The sequence below is a fragment of the Malus domestica genome, chromosome 10, assembly GCF_042453785.1.
Source record: "Malus domestica chromosome 10, GDT2T_hap1".
NCBI classification, from domain to species: Eukaryota; Viridiplantae; Streptophyta; class Magnoliopsida; order Rosales; family Rosaceae; genus Malus; species Malus domestica.
In genome coordinates, this window is record NC_091670.1 from 1,965,271 (window position 1) to 1,987,106 (window position 21,836).

The window sequence follows — 21,836 nt, forward strand, 5'->3', positions numbered from 1 at the left end:
CAATTGCTTCCTTCATCTTCCGGTGTTTGTCAATGTGAATGAAGTTGGTTTCTTGGATTTGACATCTCTCGTGCTCGTGTTTGTCTAGTGAAAAGAGTAGATGGTCCTAACAGAATAGACCTAAGGAAAAGACCAAGCTTCTAGCTACCAACCTATTTATATCAAGAAAGTCAGCAGACAAACCTTAACAACGATTTCATTCAAAACTATTTTCTTATCTGGATAATATAAACTCCGTCTCTCTTCCATTATTGAAAATGTCTCAGGAGTGAGCTTTGTTCACATCGCAATATAAAAATTAATTAAACTATATCTGTTCATCACTAAGGCTAACAACCAATCTACCAGCAAACATACAACAGGGGCACTGCATAAAGACGACGCTACAAGTAGCAGAGATCGTCGTCACCCCACAAAACCTTAGCTTCCTTTATTTCAGTGGAGGGCAGGCAGTGCGTTCTTGTTGAGAACGTGAACAAGCGAAGATGGGGTTTTGTCCAGCCAAATTAATAACATTAAACAACGCATTTGACATATGTAAATAATCTTTACCGATCCATCTTATAAAAGAACAGTTACATATAGATACATATATCAGTTTTTATTGATGAATTTTTATTAGTTACATTAGTTAAATCACGACTTCATCAAATGTTCATACAAGATTATTACTGCTGACCAATATTTGAACTCGTTGAAGGCTAATCGATTTTCACTGCCTCTGCATTGCCATGCAAACCTTTACCAACCTTCTCGTTCTTCCTTAATATTTCATCGATATGAACATCGTCTTCGACTGTTAGCACCACAGCTTTCGATCCATGCGGACCTTCTATGTCTTCCTTCACGTTCCGATGTTCGCCGACGTTAACGATTTCGGTATCCGACTGGACATCTGAACTCTTTACTTTTCCATGCAACCCCTTGTGAGCAATTGTCTCATTCTTCCTAATCTCCTCGTCGACGTGGACATCATCCTCGACCGATAACACCACGGCTTGCGGACCGTTGGGACCTTCTACAATTGCTTCCTTCATCTTCCGGTGTTTGTCAATGTGAATGAAGTTGGTTTCTTGGATTGTCTTCTTCTTTCTCCTCTTGATGCAACAAAGCAGGGAAACTGCAAGGAATGCAAGGAAGAAAACAGAACCGAATGAGATGAACACTATGACTATGACAGTGGGATTATTGTCCGGTGATGGGGACGGTGGTGGCAGCTGCGGTGGCGGAGGGCGTACATGAGGCGGGGGCGGTGGCATAAATGGTTGATATGGTGGTGGTGGCGGTGGGGTTGAGGGGCTTGGAGGCTTTGCCCCCGGGGGTGGTGGTGGTGGGATTGATGGACGTGGCGGCTTTGCTGACGGAGGTGGCGGTGGGATTGACGGAGGTGGTGGCTTCGCAGCCGGAGGTGGTGGTGGTGGGATTGATGGACGTGGCGGCTTTGCTGATGGAGGTGGCGGTGGGATTGACGGAGGTGGTGGCTTCGCAGCCGGAGGTGGTGGTGGTGGGATTGATGGACGTGGCGGCTTTGCTGATGGAGGTGGCGGTGGGATTGACGGACGTGGTGGCTTTGCAGCCAGAGGAGGTGGTGGGGTTGATTGACTTGGTGGTTTTGCTGATGTAGTTGGCGGTGGGGTTGAGTGACTTGGCGGCTTTGCTGCTGAAGTTGGTGGTGGAGTTGTATTTGGAGTGGCCATCTTATATTGTAAATTAAGTCTGTAATGTGGAGTTGGTGGTGACGAGAATTGAATTGTTGTGGAGAAGGTGGTGAATCTGAATGCCTATATGTGGCAAGTTTATACTAAATTAAAAGTATTTTTTAATGAAGTAACTTAACTCTCATTCTAAGATTTGGAGCTAGGAAGGAAAGGGGTTTGTTTGCATTGGAAAACACTTCCCATTCTAAGATTTGAGATTTTGTGTCTGACGAGTGTATATATAATTATATATTACATCTGTTTTTTTTTTTCTTCTCATTTTTCAATCGCATCAAAATTTAGGGAAATTCTACATGTGTCAAAGTTTATTTGTTAACATTGCATAATAATGGTGAAGATATAGAATGATGTTGTTTGTTGATTGTTATAACATGAACGTCACGTTATGGTATAGATGTAAATGATTATTATTGGACGACTAGATGTTTACTTATTATCGTTTTTCAGTTTTAGGTTTCCTACCTTCACTTCACTTTTAATGGTATTATAACATGATGTTAACATTGAACGTATAGAATTACAAGAAATGTAAGGTTATACTATAATCATCAAAAATTTAGAATATAAAATTATAAATAATAGTAAGGTTATAGTATTTAATAATACATATTGACATCGTTACTATTGCAATAACAATGTCAAATTTTACATATATGTGGATGTTATAATTATTATATTGTTAAGTATAATGTTATACATGAACATTATGTCTTATTATACTGTCAAGATAGAATATTATTAGGCGCATACATGATTACATTACAAAAACGTCGTTTGATTAAAGAGTACCAGTACATTGTTTACCATAGATTAACCCTAATATTGATCATTTTTGCTTCTCTCATTCAAATGTTTAGCACATAAAGGGGCATGGGGTTTCGGAACATTGAAAGTTCCAACATTTCAATCAATAATTCCATTTGGTGAATAAAGAGATATTTCACCATGTTCAAAATATTAAAATTAAGCAAAAATACAAATAAAACAAAAGCCGTTTTGCCAAGTGGCGTGAAGTAGTCGTTGCTTGGTGAAACCAGCCTTACACGGTTTCCTCCGGTCTTAAAACTGTGTGCTCTAGAGCTTTTGCTCTGGTTTGGTACGATTTTAGAGTGAAACTAAAACCAAAATTAAAACAAAAAATATTGAGTTTTTTACAGTTCGATTCAATGCAATTTTAAAGCTTGCTCCGAAATAGAACCAAACTATTTGGTTGCCTTTCGGTTCGATTTTAAACTACTTCAAGCATACAGATAGATTTATAGCTGCTCTCCGTATAGTTCTTGGTCTTCAATATTTTTTTTTTCAAGATAAAAGATGGGAAGGAAAGGTCACAAGGACATCCATTCCCATGATTGAATGGACCTGGTGATGAATATTTGTAACTAGAGACGACACGTGACAAATATCTATTGAATGGTTGATACACTTTTGAAACATGTAGCAATCATTCATTAGACCAAAGAAGCCACTGAAACTATGCATTGTTTGCAAACGAAAGTATCTCCTCATTTGAACATCAAGTTATAATACAGCTAATTCGTAAAACTACTTCAATGTGTCACATGGTATTATCATCATATAAAAAATTTTTCATTCCAGTGCTCACTCTTGAATGCATATAATCTAGGAGGCTTGGATAACACCATAAAATTGAGTCAACTATTTCCCGTATATTTATAGGGAGTACTATTTGGCCCTTCTGCACAAGTATAAAAGTATACAACAATCAAATGACATGTGCAAGTTGTGTTCAAAGATGTAAGCAAAACAAGTGATTAAGCAAGGCATTCTTCCTTGGAGTTGCTACAACCGCAAATCCACACTTCTGGCACACGTAGAATTTCCCCAAGTTAAAACACGCCTCCAATGCGATGACTCAAAAGTCCTGAAGAAAACACTTGTCCTATTTGTGTTGACCAAGGTCTCAACCCAAGATGCCCAAGTGTTTAAAGCTGTCCTGAAGCCAGCGGTAATTGGCATTCCGAGCTTCAGTGATTTACCCACTTGAAAATGCAGCCCCCGTCTGAAAAACTGTTAAAACTTGCATACTTTTGGGTCTCTGGTTGAAAATAAAAAATAAACAAAAATATAGAAGTGATCTCAATATGCTTTTCTGGAAGTCACTTTCTCAACTTCATCTCAAGTTTAATCACTGAAAACTCCACGAAAGCTGATTGTGAAGTCGATGATATGTTGAAAAAAAAAGTTGCAGGTGCAAGTACATATCCACTCACACAAACAATCACAAGAACGTGAGAAGGCGAAGTGGAATGAGAGAAAGAGAATCCATCCGCAAAACACTACTGCAGGCTGCACAATTCTTTTGTGAATTGTATATTTTCTTTTGGTCTAAACTGTGTACTAAGGCAATAATATTTTGGTGGTAGCAACTCGTAAGTAGTTTAACTAAGAAGATCTAAAGTCAGATGTTAATATAACCGGCAATTCCACTTTCTACCTGTCATTATTTATGATCTGATATGTGTATGATTACAATTCCAGGCCCCTTTCCCCAACTGGTGAAAGTTTTTTAAGCTAAAACATAAGCATAAATAGCCAAACTACATGCGTTACAATATCGGAAGTTGAAATTTACTAGTCCCGTACAAGCATGTTTCCTCCGCAATACAATAATCACAGCTGCCATGGCGTTTGCATCAACAAACATCAACCAAGACCTCGGCCACATCAGTACTAAGGGATTTTCTCTCTCTATTGGGAAATTAGACCTTCTGAAGAGGTGTTAACATGCAGAAGCCTTTAAACCATTTATTCACAATAAGCAGCATGATTCTTATCCTCCACCCCAGTCATGGTAAACATATCAAAGACTCCCACTGTGTTCTACTTAACGAGTCTCCAACAAAAACAACTCGCTTTCCACGAAGTTTTTCAACAACCGTACGCACATCAAATCTAGGAATATCACAATTCTTTGGCTTCCACCTCCACTTGCATAACCCCCATCTTTACGCCCATTTGCAAAGCAATTAAATCCAATTTCTGCAAATGGACATTGTGAAGCATTGTACAAAGGGTAACTTTCATCTCGAATCCAACTTCCTTAGAAAACATCACATTTATCAACGGAACTACTACTGGAATTCGAAACCGGGTAACTATCAAACAAATACAAAAAGGCACATGACATTCCAACAAAAAAGAACACCAATGAGCCAATTGCAATGACCCTTCGTCATTGCAAGTATAAAAAACCAAGATTTTACAATGACCCTTCGTCATCTCATTGCCGAAATTCAAACCCTTATGTAGAAAGGCCTGAATTGAACAAACCAATTCCAATTAACATTCCTCACCAGCTTCATCATTTGGTATGCAAACCCACATGAAAAAGTTCCCCAATTGCAATCACATGATATGAGACAGCAAACCAGAAGAAAACCAAATTCATGAAATTAAAAAACCATCAACAAAGTATGAAACTTGAGCCAAGAAATAGCAAAAATTTGAGCACTTGGAGAAAACCCACAAGAAAATGAGCAAAGTAAACAGCAATCTTACAGATTCACCAATTGGGGTTTTGCAGAAAAACACTTTCTGGTGTTGGCAGCTCCTGCTAGAAGCAGCTTCGCAGTGAAAGTGAACAAAAACGTATATAAAAAAGGAGGGGCTAACCTGTCAGACAACCGTGCGACCACCCCAGACAGTGAAACTGGCTGAGAACGATCATCTGCCGCTTGATGGAAGCGAGGAACCACAAGCTATTAATCACGCTCTGATCGCACGGTCATGATTCATCCACCAGGTTGAGGTTCCTGTCTCCTTAGAAATCAAGGATACAGAGGTACGATCCTATAGAACAGATCCTGTTCAAGTAAGGTCGTGATCAAACCTCCGTTGTCTAGGTATACGAACTGCTTCATCATTCTGGAAACTGTCGATGTGGGACGAAAGCGCAGTGTTTGGCCTACCAGCAAAAGAAATCGCTTTCTCCCTCTTTTTTGTTCATTGGCTTTTCAGTACTTTGGGGCCCCGAAACTGCCACGTGTAAATTCAATTTATACAGCAGAGCCGTGTCTTTAAAATATAAATAAATTAAAATAGGAAAAATTAGTATCCGGTTCCTAGTTCTTACTGTTCATTGACTAAGACCTTATTAGTTCTTAAATTTTGATTCAAGTCCCTAGCATTAATGTGATAATGAATTTACATGTTTATTATATAATTTTTTAATATAAAAATTAGTAATTAATTTAGGGTTTAATACTCACACCTCTATTAAACTTCTAATTAATTTTCAATTCAAACATTTCCAAAATAATAAAAAATTAAATTAAATTAAGTTTGTTCCTATTAGTTTTTTTTTATCTTAAATGTACCCATTCGTATAATTTTTAAATTTTTTAAATCTTAAATGTACCTGACACACCCCGACCGAGATCAAGGATGTTGATCGTCACGTGAGAGTGACGTAGCCATGTGTACAGTGCGGAAGCAATAATGATAAGAAATATACGAATAATTAAAAACCAAATTACTAGGCACTATTAAACAAGAAGTGATAAGAGTTAGTTACAAAAGTAAACACTCCTAATCAGAGCATAATAAGTCTAGGTGTAGTCCAGTATGATAAGTACTAGTTACACAGTACCAGGAACGTCCTACTATTATTTAGATAGGTCAGAACTGCCGACGTCCTCAAGCCACCCACAGCAAGCTTACTTAAAACGTGAGTGGGCAAAAACAAATGTTTTACAAAACCATTTCGTTTATCAACATATCTAACCCCTCGCTGTAAAACAGGTATAATTTTTCCCAGAATAAAGATATAAGCATATACATAAATATATAAGTAAATATATCACTTCAATTCATGCTTCACATAATCATAAACATATGTATGTCATGCCAAGATATAACAAAGTAAGCAATTTAGGTAAGAATAAATTCATAGAAATATAACATGTTAGCCGGAACCCCTGTGGTAGTCTGTACGGCTGAATTCATAGCTCAAAAGTTAATCTAGTCGGAGTCACTACAATGACCTATACGGCAATATACTGCACAAGAGTCGAAACCAAATGAAAAGGTCTGTACGAAAATAATGGGTGTAATATAATCATGCTCAATACTACTCTCACATAATAGCTGGGCAATAAATCGCTAGTCACCTACGAGTCGGAACCATAGATAAGGTCTATACGACAAGACTGTGCACCTAAATGAGATCCAATATGAGCATATGGTGCGGGAGGTGACATTATAAACAAGCATGTGCCATATCTCTGGCTAAATCACAATCATCCTAGGTGCAGTTTTATGAGCTCAACATTATTCAATCACATATCACATCATCGATAATTCACATAACCAAACATAACTCACCTGAGCTTACCTGAGCGTCCACTGCACCACAATTATATATAATGCATCACATACCAATTCATATACTAAATATAAACTCATACGCATGGCATTCAAGGCATAATCACATTTAAACATATTTTCTAGGAAATTATCAAGTATATAAATATATACTGAAAACCAAAAGCCCACTCACAGGTATGTCGAAGGGTCTTAGCCCCCGAGTCGCCCTTGGATACGCTCGTACTCGGGATAAGTCTCACCTATATGCGAATTAACTATAAAAACGTTATTTTAGAGCATATAGACAAAACTAGCTAATAACTTCTCATACAATGCTCAAAATGGGTATATGAATATACCACAGTGACCTACACAACCTCAGGATCATCCCCAAATTTTTAGAATAATTTTTGGAAGCTCCACGCGCCCCCACGCGCTGGCAATGGCACGGCCAGACGTGCCCCCCACGCACGGCCATATGCCAGGCACACTAACGGCGTCAATTAACGCCGTCAGGAATATTCCGAGAATATTCCGTCAATTCCTTAACCCTCCTTAACTCCGTCACCTAACTCCATCAGCATATTCCGTCAGTTTTGACGGGATATGCCACTGTCTTCTCCGACGAGTCGCCGGTTTTCTGGAAAAACTTCCAAACCTTATAACTTTCTCATTTATTCACCATTTTTCATAAAATTGGTACCAAAATGAAGCTAATAACATGTATAATCACGTTATACTATTTTTAAGCCTTGAAATCCACTAGAATTTACCTGAGGAAGCTCGATAATCCGATCAACTTAGAAAAACTTCGATCTCGGCCTTCCGACATCCAAACTCTTCCAACGAACTACCCCGAGCTTCCTTAGGACCTCCTAAAGCTCCCTGTGAGCTTGAAATCCTTTGAAACATAAGGTTTTATGTCCACATGAATAGTGCATGAAAAATGAGTTTTGGGTTCTCGAGATTTCGAAGGAATCCTTACGTGAAATGGGTACCAACCAACTCGAAATGGCAAGTGGAATACAATGGTGCCTTTAGAATCTTCGATCTGTGACTGGGAAGCTCACCTCGAGCTTGGTCCGTATGAGGAAGAAGAAAGAGAGAGTAAGTCCAAGAGAGATGAGAAGGTACGGGAGAGAAGAGAGAGAAGGTAGGTGGGTGGGTGTGTGGTCTAGGATTGGTCAACAACCAAAATACACAATAACTTAATCCTAATTGGTTCCAAACAATTAGGATTTGAGAATAGTGACCCAAAAACAACACTTAAACTACATCACACAATTTAACGTCCATGGGCATTTTCGTCAATTCACGTCAACAAGAATTATTTTCCGGGACGGGCTGTGACATACCCATTCTCAAATATATCAATTTGTTATATGTAAAATGTACCCTTTTTTTAATATAAAATCCATTCAAATTTTTTAATCCATGTTTAAACTTATATGGGTACATTCTTTTTCGTTGATTTGAAAATGTATCCATGTTTTGGTACAATAACTTTTTTTGTTAATTTTGGTTAATGTACCCATACATATATGTATATACACACACACACAAAATATAATAGAGAGTATAATTTATATTTTATTATTTTTTAATCGCATAAATTATGGGTTTTATTTAAAATCTCATTAATATAAACATTTTCAATTTTCAATTTTTAATTTTTAATTTAAAAAAAATATAGTAACTTACATTATTACATTAATGTCAGGGACCTCAATAAAAAACAACAAACTAACAAGGTTTCAATCAAAGAATATTGATAGCTAGGGAGCACATCTAAAGTGTCCCATTAAAATAAGTAGGGTTTAGATGACCATACGTTGATTCGTTGTGAAAAAAAAAAGAAAAAAAAATTAATTTAACAATATAAGATATAAAATTAAATAAAAAATAAGTAAATACGATTTAAACGACAAAATATTTATATTTGTCACGCAGAGTTTTTGAAAAATAATAAAAACTTATGAAAATAATTATTTTTAAAATTTATAATATAAAATTAAAATTTAGTGATTCATACATTTTTTAATCATGTTGTTGCATTATTGAAATTTTTACAGCTTAAGTAATATATAGAAGAAAATCATGTGTTTTAGATTTGTATATTATATAATGTCTTCATAAGCACTGGTATGAGTGAAGAGTGAAGATTTCGAAGATGGTTAATCAGATTTATCTACTATGATGAAAGATGTATCATCAGCAGTTTCTCGTGTTTAGAGATTCATACATTTTTTTTAATCATGTTGTTGCCCTACTGAAATTTTTATAGCTTCAGTGATATATAGAACAAAATCATGAGTTGTAGACTTGTATATCATACAATGTCTCCATAATATGGAGAGTGAAGATTTTGGAGAATGATGGTTAATCGGATTACAATATACCTACTTGTACTTCAATGGTTCTAATTTATCGTTTTTACACCTCGTTTGGTACGCCATATATAGCATCGGATATAATTATTAATACGGAACGGGTGTTTGGCTCGCTCTCGTATTAAAATGGACTGAACTAATTTATCCAAACCTTTTATTTCATACGGTACACGCCCCCTTAATAAACCTGTCCAAAAGGAGGGTACAATATAGTCGGGTCCCTTCTCTCTCTCGTGAACTGGGTTCTCTCGTTTCCCTCGCTGTCTCCTTCTTTCGCCGGTTAGGCCTTCTCCAACCGATGGTTGACCAGAGGGCTCGTTTTAGCCATCTGGCCCTCCAAGATCCTCCAAGATATTAATATTTTAATGAACAATACAGGGCCATATTTGCCTCCGTCTCCAATCGAGGGCCAGAGGGCTCGTTTTAGCCCTGTCACAAAAAACCGTCTCCAACCGATGGCCAAAGAGCCATAAGGCCAAACATAATTTATTATTTAAAAAGTACAACTTAAATTCAAATCCAACGGCTAAGAATCTAAAATAAAATGAAACAAATTTTGTGAAATAGAAGTTATAGGAAAAAATGGAATTTAAAAAAAATATGAAACAAATTTTGTAAAATAAAAGTTATAGGAAAAAATAGAAGTTATATGAAAAATTTTGTAAATAAAAAATAATAATAAAACTGTAAAAAAAAAATTAAAAAAATTCAAATGCAACGGCTAGTTAGCTAGCCATTGCATTTGAATTTTTTCTTAAGAATTCTTGTTGGTTATAACCGACAGGAAATCCGACACATTTATAAAATTATGGCCAGCCCTCTAGCCCTTTGGCCCTTTCCGATTCCGTGGGGCCCTCTCAGACTCCACAGCCCTCTGGCCTAGTCCTCGGTTAGAGACGGTTTTCGGGCTATTTTCGGTCCTCTGGCCCTCTAGACTTAGGCCATCTCCAACCGATGGCTGGTCAGATGGCTCGTTTTAGCCCTCTGGCCCTCCAAGATCCTCCAAGATATTAATATTTTAATGAACAGTACAGGGCCATATTTGCCTCTATCTCCAACCGAGGGCCAGAGGGCTCGTTTTAGTCCTGTCACAAAAAACGGTCTCCAACCGAGGGCCAAAGGGTCATAGGACCAAACATAATTTATTATTTAAGAAGCATGGAGTAGGCATTTAAGTTTTATGTTTGTTTTTTAAAATGTTGTTTAAGTTTCATGTTGTTAAATGTTTTTTTTTATGTTGTATAATTTTTATTATGATTAATGTTATTTAATGTTGTATCATATTGTTTAATGTTGCTTCATGTTACTTAATTTAATTTAATGTTGTATAATGGCTTAGGAAGTTATAGAAAAAAATAGAATTGAAAAACAATATGAAACAAATTTTGTGAAATAGAAGTTATAGGAAAAAAATGGAATTTAAAAAAAAATATGAAAGAAATTTTGAAAAATAGAAGCTATATGAAAAAAATATGAACCAAATTTTGTAAAATAGAAGTTATAGAAAAAAAAATTTTAATTTGAAACAAATTTTGTAAAATAGAAATTATAGGAAGTTATAGGAAAAAAATAGAAAAAAAAAGGGTTTAAATTCATAAAAAAAAAATTGAATACAACGACTAGTTGCTGGCTAGCTGTTGTATTCAAAATTTTCATACCATTAGTGTCGGTTATAACCAACACAAATAGTAATCTGAAAACTAGCTGTTATATATAAATCACTATTGAAATAATGTACATTATTCCTGTCGGTTATAACCGACAGGAAATCCGACATTTTAAAAAAAATTCTAGCCAGCCCGGGGCTAGCTGGCTGGCTGGAAGGGGCCAGCCCTTTGGTCTTTGGCCCTTTCCGATTCCGTGGGGCCCTCTCAAATTCCAGAGCCCTCTGGCCTAGCCCTCGGTTGAAGACGATTTTCGGCTTTTTGGCCATCTGGACCCTTCGGTTGGAGATGGCCATCTCCAACCGATGGTTGGCCAGAGGGCTCGTTTTAGCGCTCTGGCCCTCCAAGATCCTCCAAGATATTAATATTTTAATTAACAGTCATATTTGCCTCCGTCTCCAACCGAGGGCCAGATAGCTCGTTTTAGCCCTGTCACAAAAAATCGTCTCCAATCGAGGGCCATAGGGCCAAACATAATTTATTATTTAAAAACTACAACTTAAATTCAAATTGTTTAATGTTATTTAATGTTGTTTCATATTGTTTAATGTTGTTTCATGTTACTTAATTTAATTTAATGTTGTATAATGGCTTAGGAAGTTAAAGGAAAAAAAAAATAGAATTTAAAAAAATATGAAACAAATTTTGTGAAATAGAAGTTATAGGAAAAAAATGGAATTTTAAAAAAAGATGAAACAAATTTTGTGAAATAGAAGTTTTAGGAAAAAATGGAATTTAAAAAAATATGAAACAAATTTTGTAAAATAGAAGTTATACGAAAAAAAATATGAACCAAATTTTGTAAAATATAAGTTATAGAAAAAAAAAAGTTATAGGAAGTTATAGAAAAAAAAAGGGTTTAAATTCATAAAAACAAAAAACAAAAAAATTGAATACAACGGTTAGTAACTGGCTAGCCGTTGGAATTCAAATTAGTGTCGGTTTTAACCGACACTGTTCAAACTGTTATTATATTAACATTGCTATTAGTATCAGTTATAATCGACAAAAATAACAAAACATTAAAAAAAAATGGCCAGCCACAGCCCTCCAGTCTTCCGACCCTCTCCGATTCCGTGGGGCCCTCTCAAATTCCAGAGCCCTCTGGCCTAGCCCTCGGTTAGAGATGGTTTTCAGGCTATTTTCGGCCCTCTGGCCCTCTGATCGCCTTACATTCTCCCCGTCTCCTCTGGCTGGCTATGTTCTCACGTTTCTCCCATGTTCGGCTCTGTTCTCCCGATCGCCTCTATCGTCCCTGGCCGGCGTTGATCTCCCTGGCTCTGTTCTTCTACTCTTCTACTCTCTCTCTCTCTCTCTCTCTCTCTCTCTCTCTCTGTGTGTGTGAACCAGTGAATGTGGTGAAATGCCTCCCGTCTTTATGTTTCCCCCGAGCCTGAGAGCCTTGGAAGAAGAACAGGAAGACAACCGTATCCGCGCCCAGAACCCGATTGGCATCGCCGCTCTTCGTCCCTCTGAACTCTAAGAGTTCGTCAAAGGTACCTCCATTGCTCCCTTTCCCTTCCTCCCTCCGAACTTAAAGATTTCATCTGGGTTTTAGAACCTTGACTTGGAATCGATGATAGGATTTGAAAATTCGGAAAGATTTCATCTGGGTTTTACGATTTTGCCTATCTTCCTTTTTTCTTTTTCTGATTGTGATTTAATTTCCATAGTTTCTGGGTATTTTTTAGATTAGTTTCAGATGTATAGAAGGGGAAGATCTGCTTGACTCTGCATTTCAAGCAATGCCTCTTTTAGCCAAGAACTTTAAGAAGATGGGGAGTGAGGTTGTTGGTGAGCCAAGAACTTTAAGGTGAAATGCCTCCCGTCTTTATGTTTCCCCCGAGCCTGAGAGCCTTAGAAGAAGAACAGGAAGACAACCGTATCCGCGCCCAGAACCCGATTGGCATCGCCGCTCTTCGTCCCTCTGAACTCTAAGAGTTCGTCAAAGGTACCTCCATTGCTCCCTTTCCCTTCCTCCCTCCGAACTTAAAGATTTCATCTGGGTTTTAGAACCTTGACTTGGAATCGATGATAGGATTTGAAAATTCGGAAAGATTTCATCTGGGTTTTACGATTTTGCCTATCTTCCTTTTTTCGTTTTCTGATTGTGATTTAATTTCCATAGTTTCTGGGTATTTTTTGGATTAGTTTCAGATGTATAGAAGGGGAAGATCTGCTTGACTCTGCATTTCAAGCAATGCCTCTTTGAGCCAAGAACTTTAAGGAGATGGGGAGTGAGGTTGTTGGTGGGCGGTGCAGCGGAGAAACCTGGGGAAGACGAAGAGAAGTAACTTGATTTAAATAAAGAAAGATTTCGTTCTTTTTTAATCTGATCTATTTGGTGGTTGTGAATTTTATTAAGTGTTAAAAAAATTCCCTTTTATTCCATTAATCATTCATTTTTATCTTAAAAGTAATAATACAATGAATTCCTCTTATCCGGTACCAAGCACATCATAATTTATCCGGTACCAAGCACAGTATAATTAATACGGTCGTTAGTCCGATACTACTCCAAATGCCAGATTAATTTAGTCAGTATTATCTAGTGGTTATTTATCATATCCGACTGAAATAATCAATACAGTCCGAGCTGTCAAACGAGACCTTAGTAGTTGTACATTCCCCAGTTAAATTGCATAACATGCATTATATTTACAAGTGTTTGAGAATCATAGTTTTATAGCTTCAGTAATATATAGAAGAAAATCATATAATGTCTCCATAAGCATTGGGAAGAGTAAAGATTTCAGAGATTGATGGTTTGTCGGATTTATCTAATATAGTGAAAGATGTATCATCAGGGTTTCTCGTGTTGAGTGCTTCATACATTTTTTTAATCATGTTGTAACACTACTGAATTTTTTATAGCTTCAGTGATATATAGAAGAAAATCATGAGTTTTAGACTTGTATATCATATAATGTCTCTATAAGCACTGGTATGCATGAAGAGCAAAGATTCCGGAGAATGATGGTTAATCGGATTACAATATACCTATCTATACTTTAGTGGTCCTAATGTATCACTTTTTTTTATTCTTAATAGTTGTACATTCTCCAGTTAAACTACGTAACATGCATTATATTTATAGGTGTTTGAGAATCATCGTTTTTTATCATTAGTGTCCATATTTCGCCGTGCTTAATTTGGTGATGTCCTCTTTTATCTTTTGAACTTTGTTGATTGGTCTCCTCCTTTTAAGTTTTGTGGTCATAAAGATGTCAGTTTTACCGGGAAAGCGGTAGATTTGACATATGTTATACTCCGTTTTAGTGAAGAGCGCATTCATAAATGGTTCATTATGTTAATATTGTTGATTTTGACTGTGTAAAGTAGACACTGGTGTATAAGTCTATGTCATATCTACAGTGTGCATGTGATGTACCATATTTTCATTTTCATTTTGAAAGTAATTCGTTCTTTTTTTGAAACTTATTATCTTGGAAGATGATGGTACTTAATCTTTATAAAAAAACACTTCAAACCCAATAGTTAAAAAAAAAAAAAAATTACCCAACTGACTTGACGATGAATAAAGTATTTCACAACTAAAAATCAATTAGAGCATGACAAGTGGATGGACGAGGGGGGTTTTTTCTCTATCTTTTCAATTGAGCTCTTGAAGTGTTTTTGTATTAAACATAGAGTTATCAGGGTGTCTATGTTTGAATGAGGGACAAACTTTGGACTTAATTGTCAAAAATGCATTACGAAAATACTATTGATGAACTAGTAAAGCACTACAAAGTTACTACTCAAACACTACAAATGCAATAGAAAGACACGCAAAAGAGGACTTCCAAAGAGTCATTTGGAAGTTCTCTCAAATGTTTTGCATCGAATCATTTTGAAGCCCCTCTATCTATTCTTTTGTACTGCGATTCAAAAATGTTGTTTATACTATGTTTGGATGAGGGACCTTAAGAGTCCACGGAACTTAGCCTAGGTTTCATGATTCTTATGAATGCTCATTTTCTTTATATATGGATCATTTCAACTCTACTCTTACATTGCAGCTTGCATTGAAGACTTCTTATTTGGTTGACTAATTTTATCAGATTTGATATTGCTAACTGCTAGTTGCTGGGGGTGATATGTTTAGTGCAGGGTATAACTAATGAGATGATTTATCTAAATGACAGGGGAAGTCTCAGCATATTCAACAAAGAATCTTAACATTGTTAATGGACTTGTATCCCATCTTTCTAGCTTAGCCTGTCCTAAAGTACGGGAGGAGGCAGAATTGCTTCCATCGCTGCTTTTTCCAGAAGAGATGTGTGGCCCAAGCTTTCGAGAAGTGTGGACCTAACAAACAAATGTGTGAAAAAACCCATATAGAAGTTTCGTAGTGGGTGACGTAAATATTTTCCTCTTAAAGGAAAGGGAACTTTCTCAGTCAGTCTTTCACTTTTTTTTTGTGGAAAATACTTTGTAACGAGTATTGGAAAATGGGTTAAGAAATAAGATAATAGCGCGTTTACTAATCCGTAATCAAATTGAGAGGAATTGAATTGAGGAGGAATTGGATTGAGGAGGAATTGAAATGAGGTGGAATCAGAATCAGATTCCTGTTGAAGTTGTTCACTAAAACTGTCTGGAATCGGAATACAATTCCATAAAGCTGTTTACTAATTTGAAGAATCGGAATATAAACCAGTATGATTACTAAAATGCCCTTGTCTCAAATCAAATATTATATATATATTTTTTAATAAAATTTGATATAGTATATAATAGTAAGAAAAAATTAAATTGTAATTGTATTTCATAGACATACTAAAATGATTTTGTTTATTTTTTTTTATAAATTTAAGTATTGACTTTAATATCTAAATTTTCTCGCTCAAATTGTAGTTTTTTCTCTTCGGCATATGTATAGTTGTGCACAGTGAGATATTTAATTTAATTGAAACCAATTCATACTTATTTTGATTGTGTTGATGGTTTGTTTATATTGTGAGTATTTATTTTGAATATTTTGTATATGTAGAATATATTTAATTTAATTGAAATTCAATTCATATTTATTTTGATTATATTCATGGTTTGTTTATATTGTGAGTATTTATTTTCATTATTTTGTATATGTAGAATTATTATGGAACGGTTTTTTAAGAGAAAGTCATCATCGGGTCCGAGTAATTCGAATAATGTTGATAGTTCAAATACTGTTGGTAGTTCAAGAACTCCAAGTTCAAGGCAAAGTCAGTTAGATGATGTTTTGGGTAATCTTGAAGCGGATCCTGGATTGAGAACTCGAATAATAGATTATGATGCTAATATGAGAGATGAGGTCCGAAGATCATATCTACAAAAAGGACCTTGTCAACCTAGAGGTCATAATTTCCCAATAACTAATATGTCGGGAATTAATCGACGCTTCATTCCCCAATGGTTTGATGGTTTGATGAGTTTGATTGGTTGAAGTAATTGGGTCGACTGATAAATAAAATGGGTCGACTGATAAATAGAATGGGTCGACTGATAAAGGTAACAGTCAACCCTTTTACACAGAATTAGTTCAATACATAAGCCGACTGAAGTAATTGAGTCGACTGATAAATAAAATGGGTCGACTGATAAATAGAATGGGTCGACTGATAAATAGAATGGGTCGACTGATAAAGGCAACAGTCAACCCTTTTACACAAAATCAGTTTAAGTAAAGCATTAACTTTAACATTTCCATCCTAAATTTTTTTTCTGGATTTTTACACTACAACCCCTTGTGGTAAGATTCCTGGCTCGGCCACTGGTTGTGCATAATGTAAATGAGCATAGAATTATGCTTAATGAGCAAGAAGGACATGGAAAGAAATTGTTAGGAGCATTTTCAGTCTTAACTCTTCAAGAATATATTTTGCTACATAATGTCAAGGAGTAGAAGAAATTTTGTTTTACCATTTCAAATCAAAAAACTTGATTCCCTTTGAACTAAAGTGATCTTCAAGAGGTGGATTTTGTATAATAGTAAATAAATGAAGAAAAAAATATTAGTAACAAACAAAGAGTAGGAAATAACTTCATTAAAGTTAATATTTTACATTAAAGTACATCTATCTAACCACCATAACCAACCTAAGCAAACTTGTCATACCCTGCGTATGCATCATATTATCAAATATTCATAACCTGCCTACACATCAGATTGTCAACAAAATATTCTTAACCTGCCTAAACATCATAATATCAACAAAAAGTAGTTCTTCACCATTATGGTGTCATCTAATAAGTCATTAGATTTACAAAACATTCACAATTTTCCCTGATATGTCATCATGGCAGTAAGCACGTCATAGCAAAAAACTAGCATTCACATTATTTGGACCATCACTTAGATGTCGTTATGCATCCAAGTCTGCAACAAAGTAGTCACATATGCACTCTTCCTTTCATCAGACATGTTGAAAAACACCCTCAAAAGGTCATGTTCTTTGGCCAAGAAGTTAGTGACTTTAAATAAATCCATGGGAGACAAAAACTCCATTTTGGTCAACTCACTGTCAAGTTTTTGTTGCATTTCGGTCAGATTTATATTGGTTGACAGTGCATGAACTAGACCATCAATCTTAGGTCCCACATCGGCTATAGCTTTAGCCATAATAGAGAATTGCTTGGCCATTTCATCCGCTACTCTTGCCCTTTTGCGACTAATGTTTGATGTGTTACTTTCTGCATTCCTTTGTTGTTGGGTATTTGGTACTGAGAAAGAAGTATCAAAGTCATTTCCACTTTCATCCTCACCTTCATGTTGATTGACATTGGCATCTTCAAGTCTAACTTCTTCTTCATCGTCATCAGCGTTACCAGCATTTGCACCCACAGCACGATCTTTTGCATAAATCTCTCCCAAACTGTGGTAGTGCGGAAAAGGCTTATCGTACAATCCACTTGCATCCTTTTTACCCTACAAAAAAAAAACACAAAACACAAGGCGTGTAATACAATATATTAATTCTTGGTCTATTACAGGATGAAGAGGGCAGCGTAAAGAGGAAGAAGTGAAAAATCAATCTTTGAAGAAAGGACAAGAGGCAGAACAATTAATAATGGACAGGGCAGAATGTTTTGACGTGTGCTAGCTATGGAAAACAAAAAAACAATGTTAAGTTTTTCCTTTTTTCAGAGGGATGATGGGTGAACCTTTCCGAAAAGATATACATACATATATATATATATATATACTCTTTTATGTTGCCACACAAGCTGGCAGATCAACAGATCATCTATAAGTTTGTCATAACTCTTTTTTCTTTACAGTATGAAAGAGCTGGTATTTAAAAAGCTATGTTTTTCATACAAGTCTCAGTTTTTGTTTATGTGCACTATACTCCTTCTAATATCTAGCTTCAAGTGGTTTCTGAGTGTATGGTGATGGTGTCAGTAAAGAACTTGGAATTACCTCCCATGAAGGTTTTTCTTTTTCTATGTATGTTGTTAGTGCATTATCCTGATTTGTAATTAAGAAGATGATGATATTAACTCTGAGATTTTGAACTCAGTGTAATTAATCAAGGAACTGAGATTCTAAAAACAAAACACAATCAGATAAAACACAAAATACAATCAGATATATGCAAACCTTCGTAGCCTCGTCATACGCACTTTTCTCACAAGCCAACATCATTTTCTCTTCATTCCACTCAAACCCACTGAGAGCTAGCAATTCAGTTAAGGCAAAATATTTTGCCTTCAAAGTCTTGATGCGTGATTCAATGTGGGGAGACGCCTTTAATCCGCATCTTGGGAGTTTGGCTTCCATCATAACTTATATCTTCCCTAAATAACCATTCTTAAAACCAGTGTCAGCTCGCCAAGTCGGGTCACCATGCAACTCAAGCAATGATTCAACCAATATTGTATCCTCAGTAGTTGTCCAATAGTGTTTCTGTTGTCCCCTTCCTCGTTTCACAGATGAAACAGAAGCCATTCTACATAACAATATTAGAAATCATAAGCATTTCAAATGATTTCAATTACAAATAGGATGTCTTTCTTAACTTAGAAACAAATACAACATTCCAAATGTTATTACACAAACAGTATTAGACATAAGCATTCCAAATGATTATGATTACAAACACATCAAACACCAACTCAATGAACCGCCCTATTGTTCCACATTTCTTGGGCAAGGTTATCCCTCCATGCAGTCCACTCATCTGAGGACTCAACAGTGGTAATATAGTTATTTGCATCTGAATTCCCATCTTGAAATTGCCCATCCGCATCGGCTTCTATAGGATCTACAACCATCTCCCTCCTTATAAAATTATGGAGCATACAACACACTGAAATTATGCGACGATGTGTCTTAATGTCGTAATAGGATGGGCTCCTAAGGATTCCCCAACGCATTTTCAATAGCCCAAAACACCTTTCAATGACATTCCGAGCACTTGAGTGTTTCATATTAAAAAACTCAGCCGGTGTTGTAGGACGATAACCATCTCTCCACTCATTCAAATGATAACGAGTTCGCCTATAAGGTGCAAGAAAACCTTTTCCGTTTGTGTAGCCACCATCAACCAAATAGTAACAACCTATTGTACAAAGAATTAAATTGTCAAACTTACAACTTTATATCACTTGCAATTCAAAAGCTAAGAATTTTAATTACTAAAAAAAGTTGTGAGTGTTACCATTAGGGACTTTCAATCCATTTCTCCTAGTCACAGCATCTCTAAGAACTCGACCATCATGTGCGGACCCTTCCCATCCAGGTAAAACATATATAAACTGCATGTCCGGAGTGCAGACTCCTAAAACATTCGTTGCTATTTCATTTTTCCTTGTTCTGTACTTTGGTTTATCACATTCTGGTACATGCACCTTAACAGGTGTTCCATCTAGTGCACCTAAACAATTCTACAATATATAGGACACTAAATTAACAAACTAAACTATGAAATAAAAAGCTAGTAATTACTGAGTAGTGTAGGCATGTAGATACTACATACCTTAAACCATTTCCACTTTGTGTCAGTTGAGTTCTCAGGGATAGGCTCAGGTGTTTGCCAGAAATCCTTTTGGCATCGAATCATTGCTTTAATACACTCATGGAAATACTTACTAATTGTTCGACCAGACCTTCTAAAGTGGTGGTTGATTGTGCGATTCTTAAGATGGTGTGCAAGAATGTATAGAAAAAATGCAACCATCTCCTCTATAGACACATTTCGAGTAGCTCGTAGATGTCCTCTAGTCACAAGAACTTGACATAATCTATGAAAGGATCGTCTATCCATTCGTAGTTCAGCAATACATGTCACATCACTCTCATAAATTAAACCATGTAAGTATTCTAATTGCTTGTAAACTCTTATAACTGTTTGACAAGGTGAGGGACTTCTAAGGCGCTTTTGGAAACGATACCAAGAATAGAAACAAGAAGTAGCACATGCAACAAATATAGTTCGAAGATAGACAATCAACACATTCAACGCAGCATGTACTTTCTTCTTTGTGGACAAACTTAGACGAGCCATTAGTCTACACAAAATAATGAAGAAAAAAAATGTCATGAAGGACTTCAATTAATAAGTTAATAAACATATCTGCAAACTGAAATAAACTAACATTACATAACACAATTAGTCACAAAAATTTACATACAGAGAGCATGAAAAAAAAAAGAGAGAAGAAAATCGATAGCATGAACAATGCCCTGAATTCAAAACAGATTTGTTCAAATATTTTCATACAGGTAGCATGTTGCCTATGAGGAGTAAGTACAAACTTTTTTTTCCCTTTACTCCTGCATTAACAAATATATGTTGTGACATTTATAAACCACTCCATGTTTACTTACTGGTTATCTTATTTCCCTTGGATTAATAGGTTATTTGCTAATACTAAGATTGAGGACTTTCTTCACACTTTTGAGCACACCCAAATCGAAATCTAAAAGAACCCAATTTAAGGAATCCATCATTTTCTCCCAATCTTTGCAAATATCATCGCATTCACCTAACCAAATCCCTAAAAGCAGACCAGTAGTTTCCCATAAACGCCAGAAACTCAAAACTATTTAAAAAAATATTTCTGCAAGAACATTACTTTGGCAAACTTTGTCTTCTACAATTGAGCAAACCAGCTAATTATTCCTCCCATTTCAAATTTAATGGGAAAACAAAATACAACCCACTACAGAACAAGCAATGCAAATATGTGATTCAAGCACAAAACACTGAAAAACCATTCCAAAAGTACAGAATGAGATAATGGAGCAGCTAGAAGAAGCATACCTAATGCACAAGCAAGAAATCTGAGCAAAACCCAACTCACAGTCTGAGCTGTGCTTCCTCTAGTCCTCCTCCTCCACTCCCCTTTTCTGGAAAAAAAAAATAAAAAATGATTCTTTGATTCATCAGACGATAAGCTCAAAAGAAAACAAACAAAAACTCCTCTTTCACCCTCAATCTTTCACTCTCTCAGTCTTTCACTCTTTCATCCTCTCTCTCTCTCTCTCTCTCTCTCTCTCTCTCAAGTTTTTCGCACACCAAAAAATAAAATAAAAAGAAGAAAATCAGGAAAAAAAATTGAACGAATCCTGGAAAGAAAATCCATCGCGGAGAAGAAAGAAACGCACAAGAAACGAGCAGCCAAATGCTGATATTCATCGAGCACAGAGATAAAAAAGCAGAAGAAGGAATTTACCTAGCCGTATGTGTGACGAGAGCTCCGGTTGAGAGAAGACAGGCGGCTGAGAGAAGATAGAAATGAGCTGG

General features: G+C 36.0%; 2 protein-coding genes, 1 non-coding gene and 1 pseudogene across 4 annotated transcripts; all 4 read right to left on the reverse strand.

Moving 5' to 3' along the window:
* Nucleotides 1-701: 701 nt before the first annotated feature.
* On the reverse strand, nucleotides 702-1,697 carry LOC103401361 (protein TRACHEARY ELEMENT DIFFERENTIATION-RELATED 7A). Its single transcript, XM_008340077.3, has one exon. The coding sequence runs from the start codon at nucleotides 1,695-1,697 to the stop codon at nucleotides 702-704; it is 996 nt and encodes a 331-aa protein (XP_008338299.2).
* Nucleotides 1,698-3,368: 1,671 nt separating this feature from the next.
* LOC139188402 (protein trichome berefringence-like 7) lies at nucleotides 3,369-5,640 on the reverse strand (annotated as a pseudogene).
* Nucleotides 5,352-5,563, reverse strand: LOC103430442 (small nucleolar RNA U3). Its single transcript, XR_003766435.1, has one exon. It is a non-coding gene; the product is annotated as a small nucleolar RNA U3 (small nucleolar RNA).
* An 11,475-nt stretch (nucleotides 5,641-17,115) lies between the features above and the next one.
* Nucleotides 17,116-21,836, reverse strand: LOC114827353 (protein ALP1-like). 2 transcript variants are annotated; one of them, XM_029109097.2, is made up of 5 exons: nucleotides 21,766-21,836; nucleotides 21,354-21,439; nucleotides 20,067-20,598; nucleotides 19,749-19,974; nucleotides 19,077-19,649 (listed from the first exon to the last, which is right to left on the reverse strand). In XM_029109097.2, exons 3-5 carry the CDS (start codon nucleotides 20,592-20,594, stop codon nucleotides 19,204-19,206), a joined length of 1,200 nt encoding a protein of 399 aa, XP_028964930.2. In that variant the 5' UTR covers nucleotides 20,595-20,598; nucleotides 21,354-21,439; nucleotides 21,766-21,836; the 3' UTR covers nucleotides 19,077-19,203. The 2 variants fall into 2 exon arrangements, with proteins under 2 accessions (XP_070662961.1, XP_028964930.2); XM_070806860.1 differs by lacking the exons at nucleotides 19,077-19,649; nucleotides 19,749-19,974; nucleotides 20,067-20,598 and adding exons at nucleotides 17,116-18,013; nucleotides 18,689-19,037.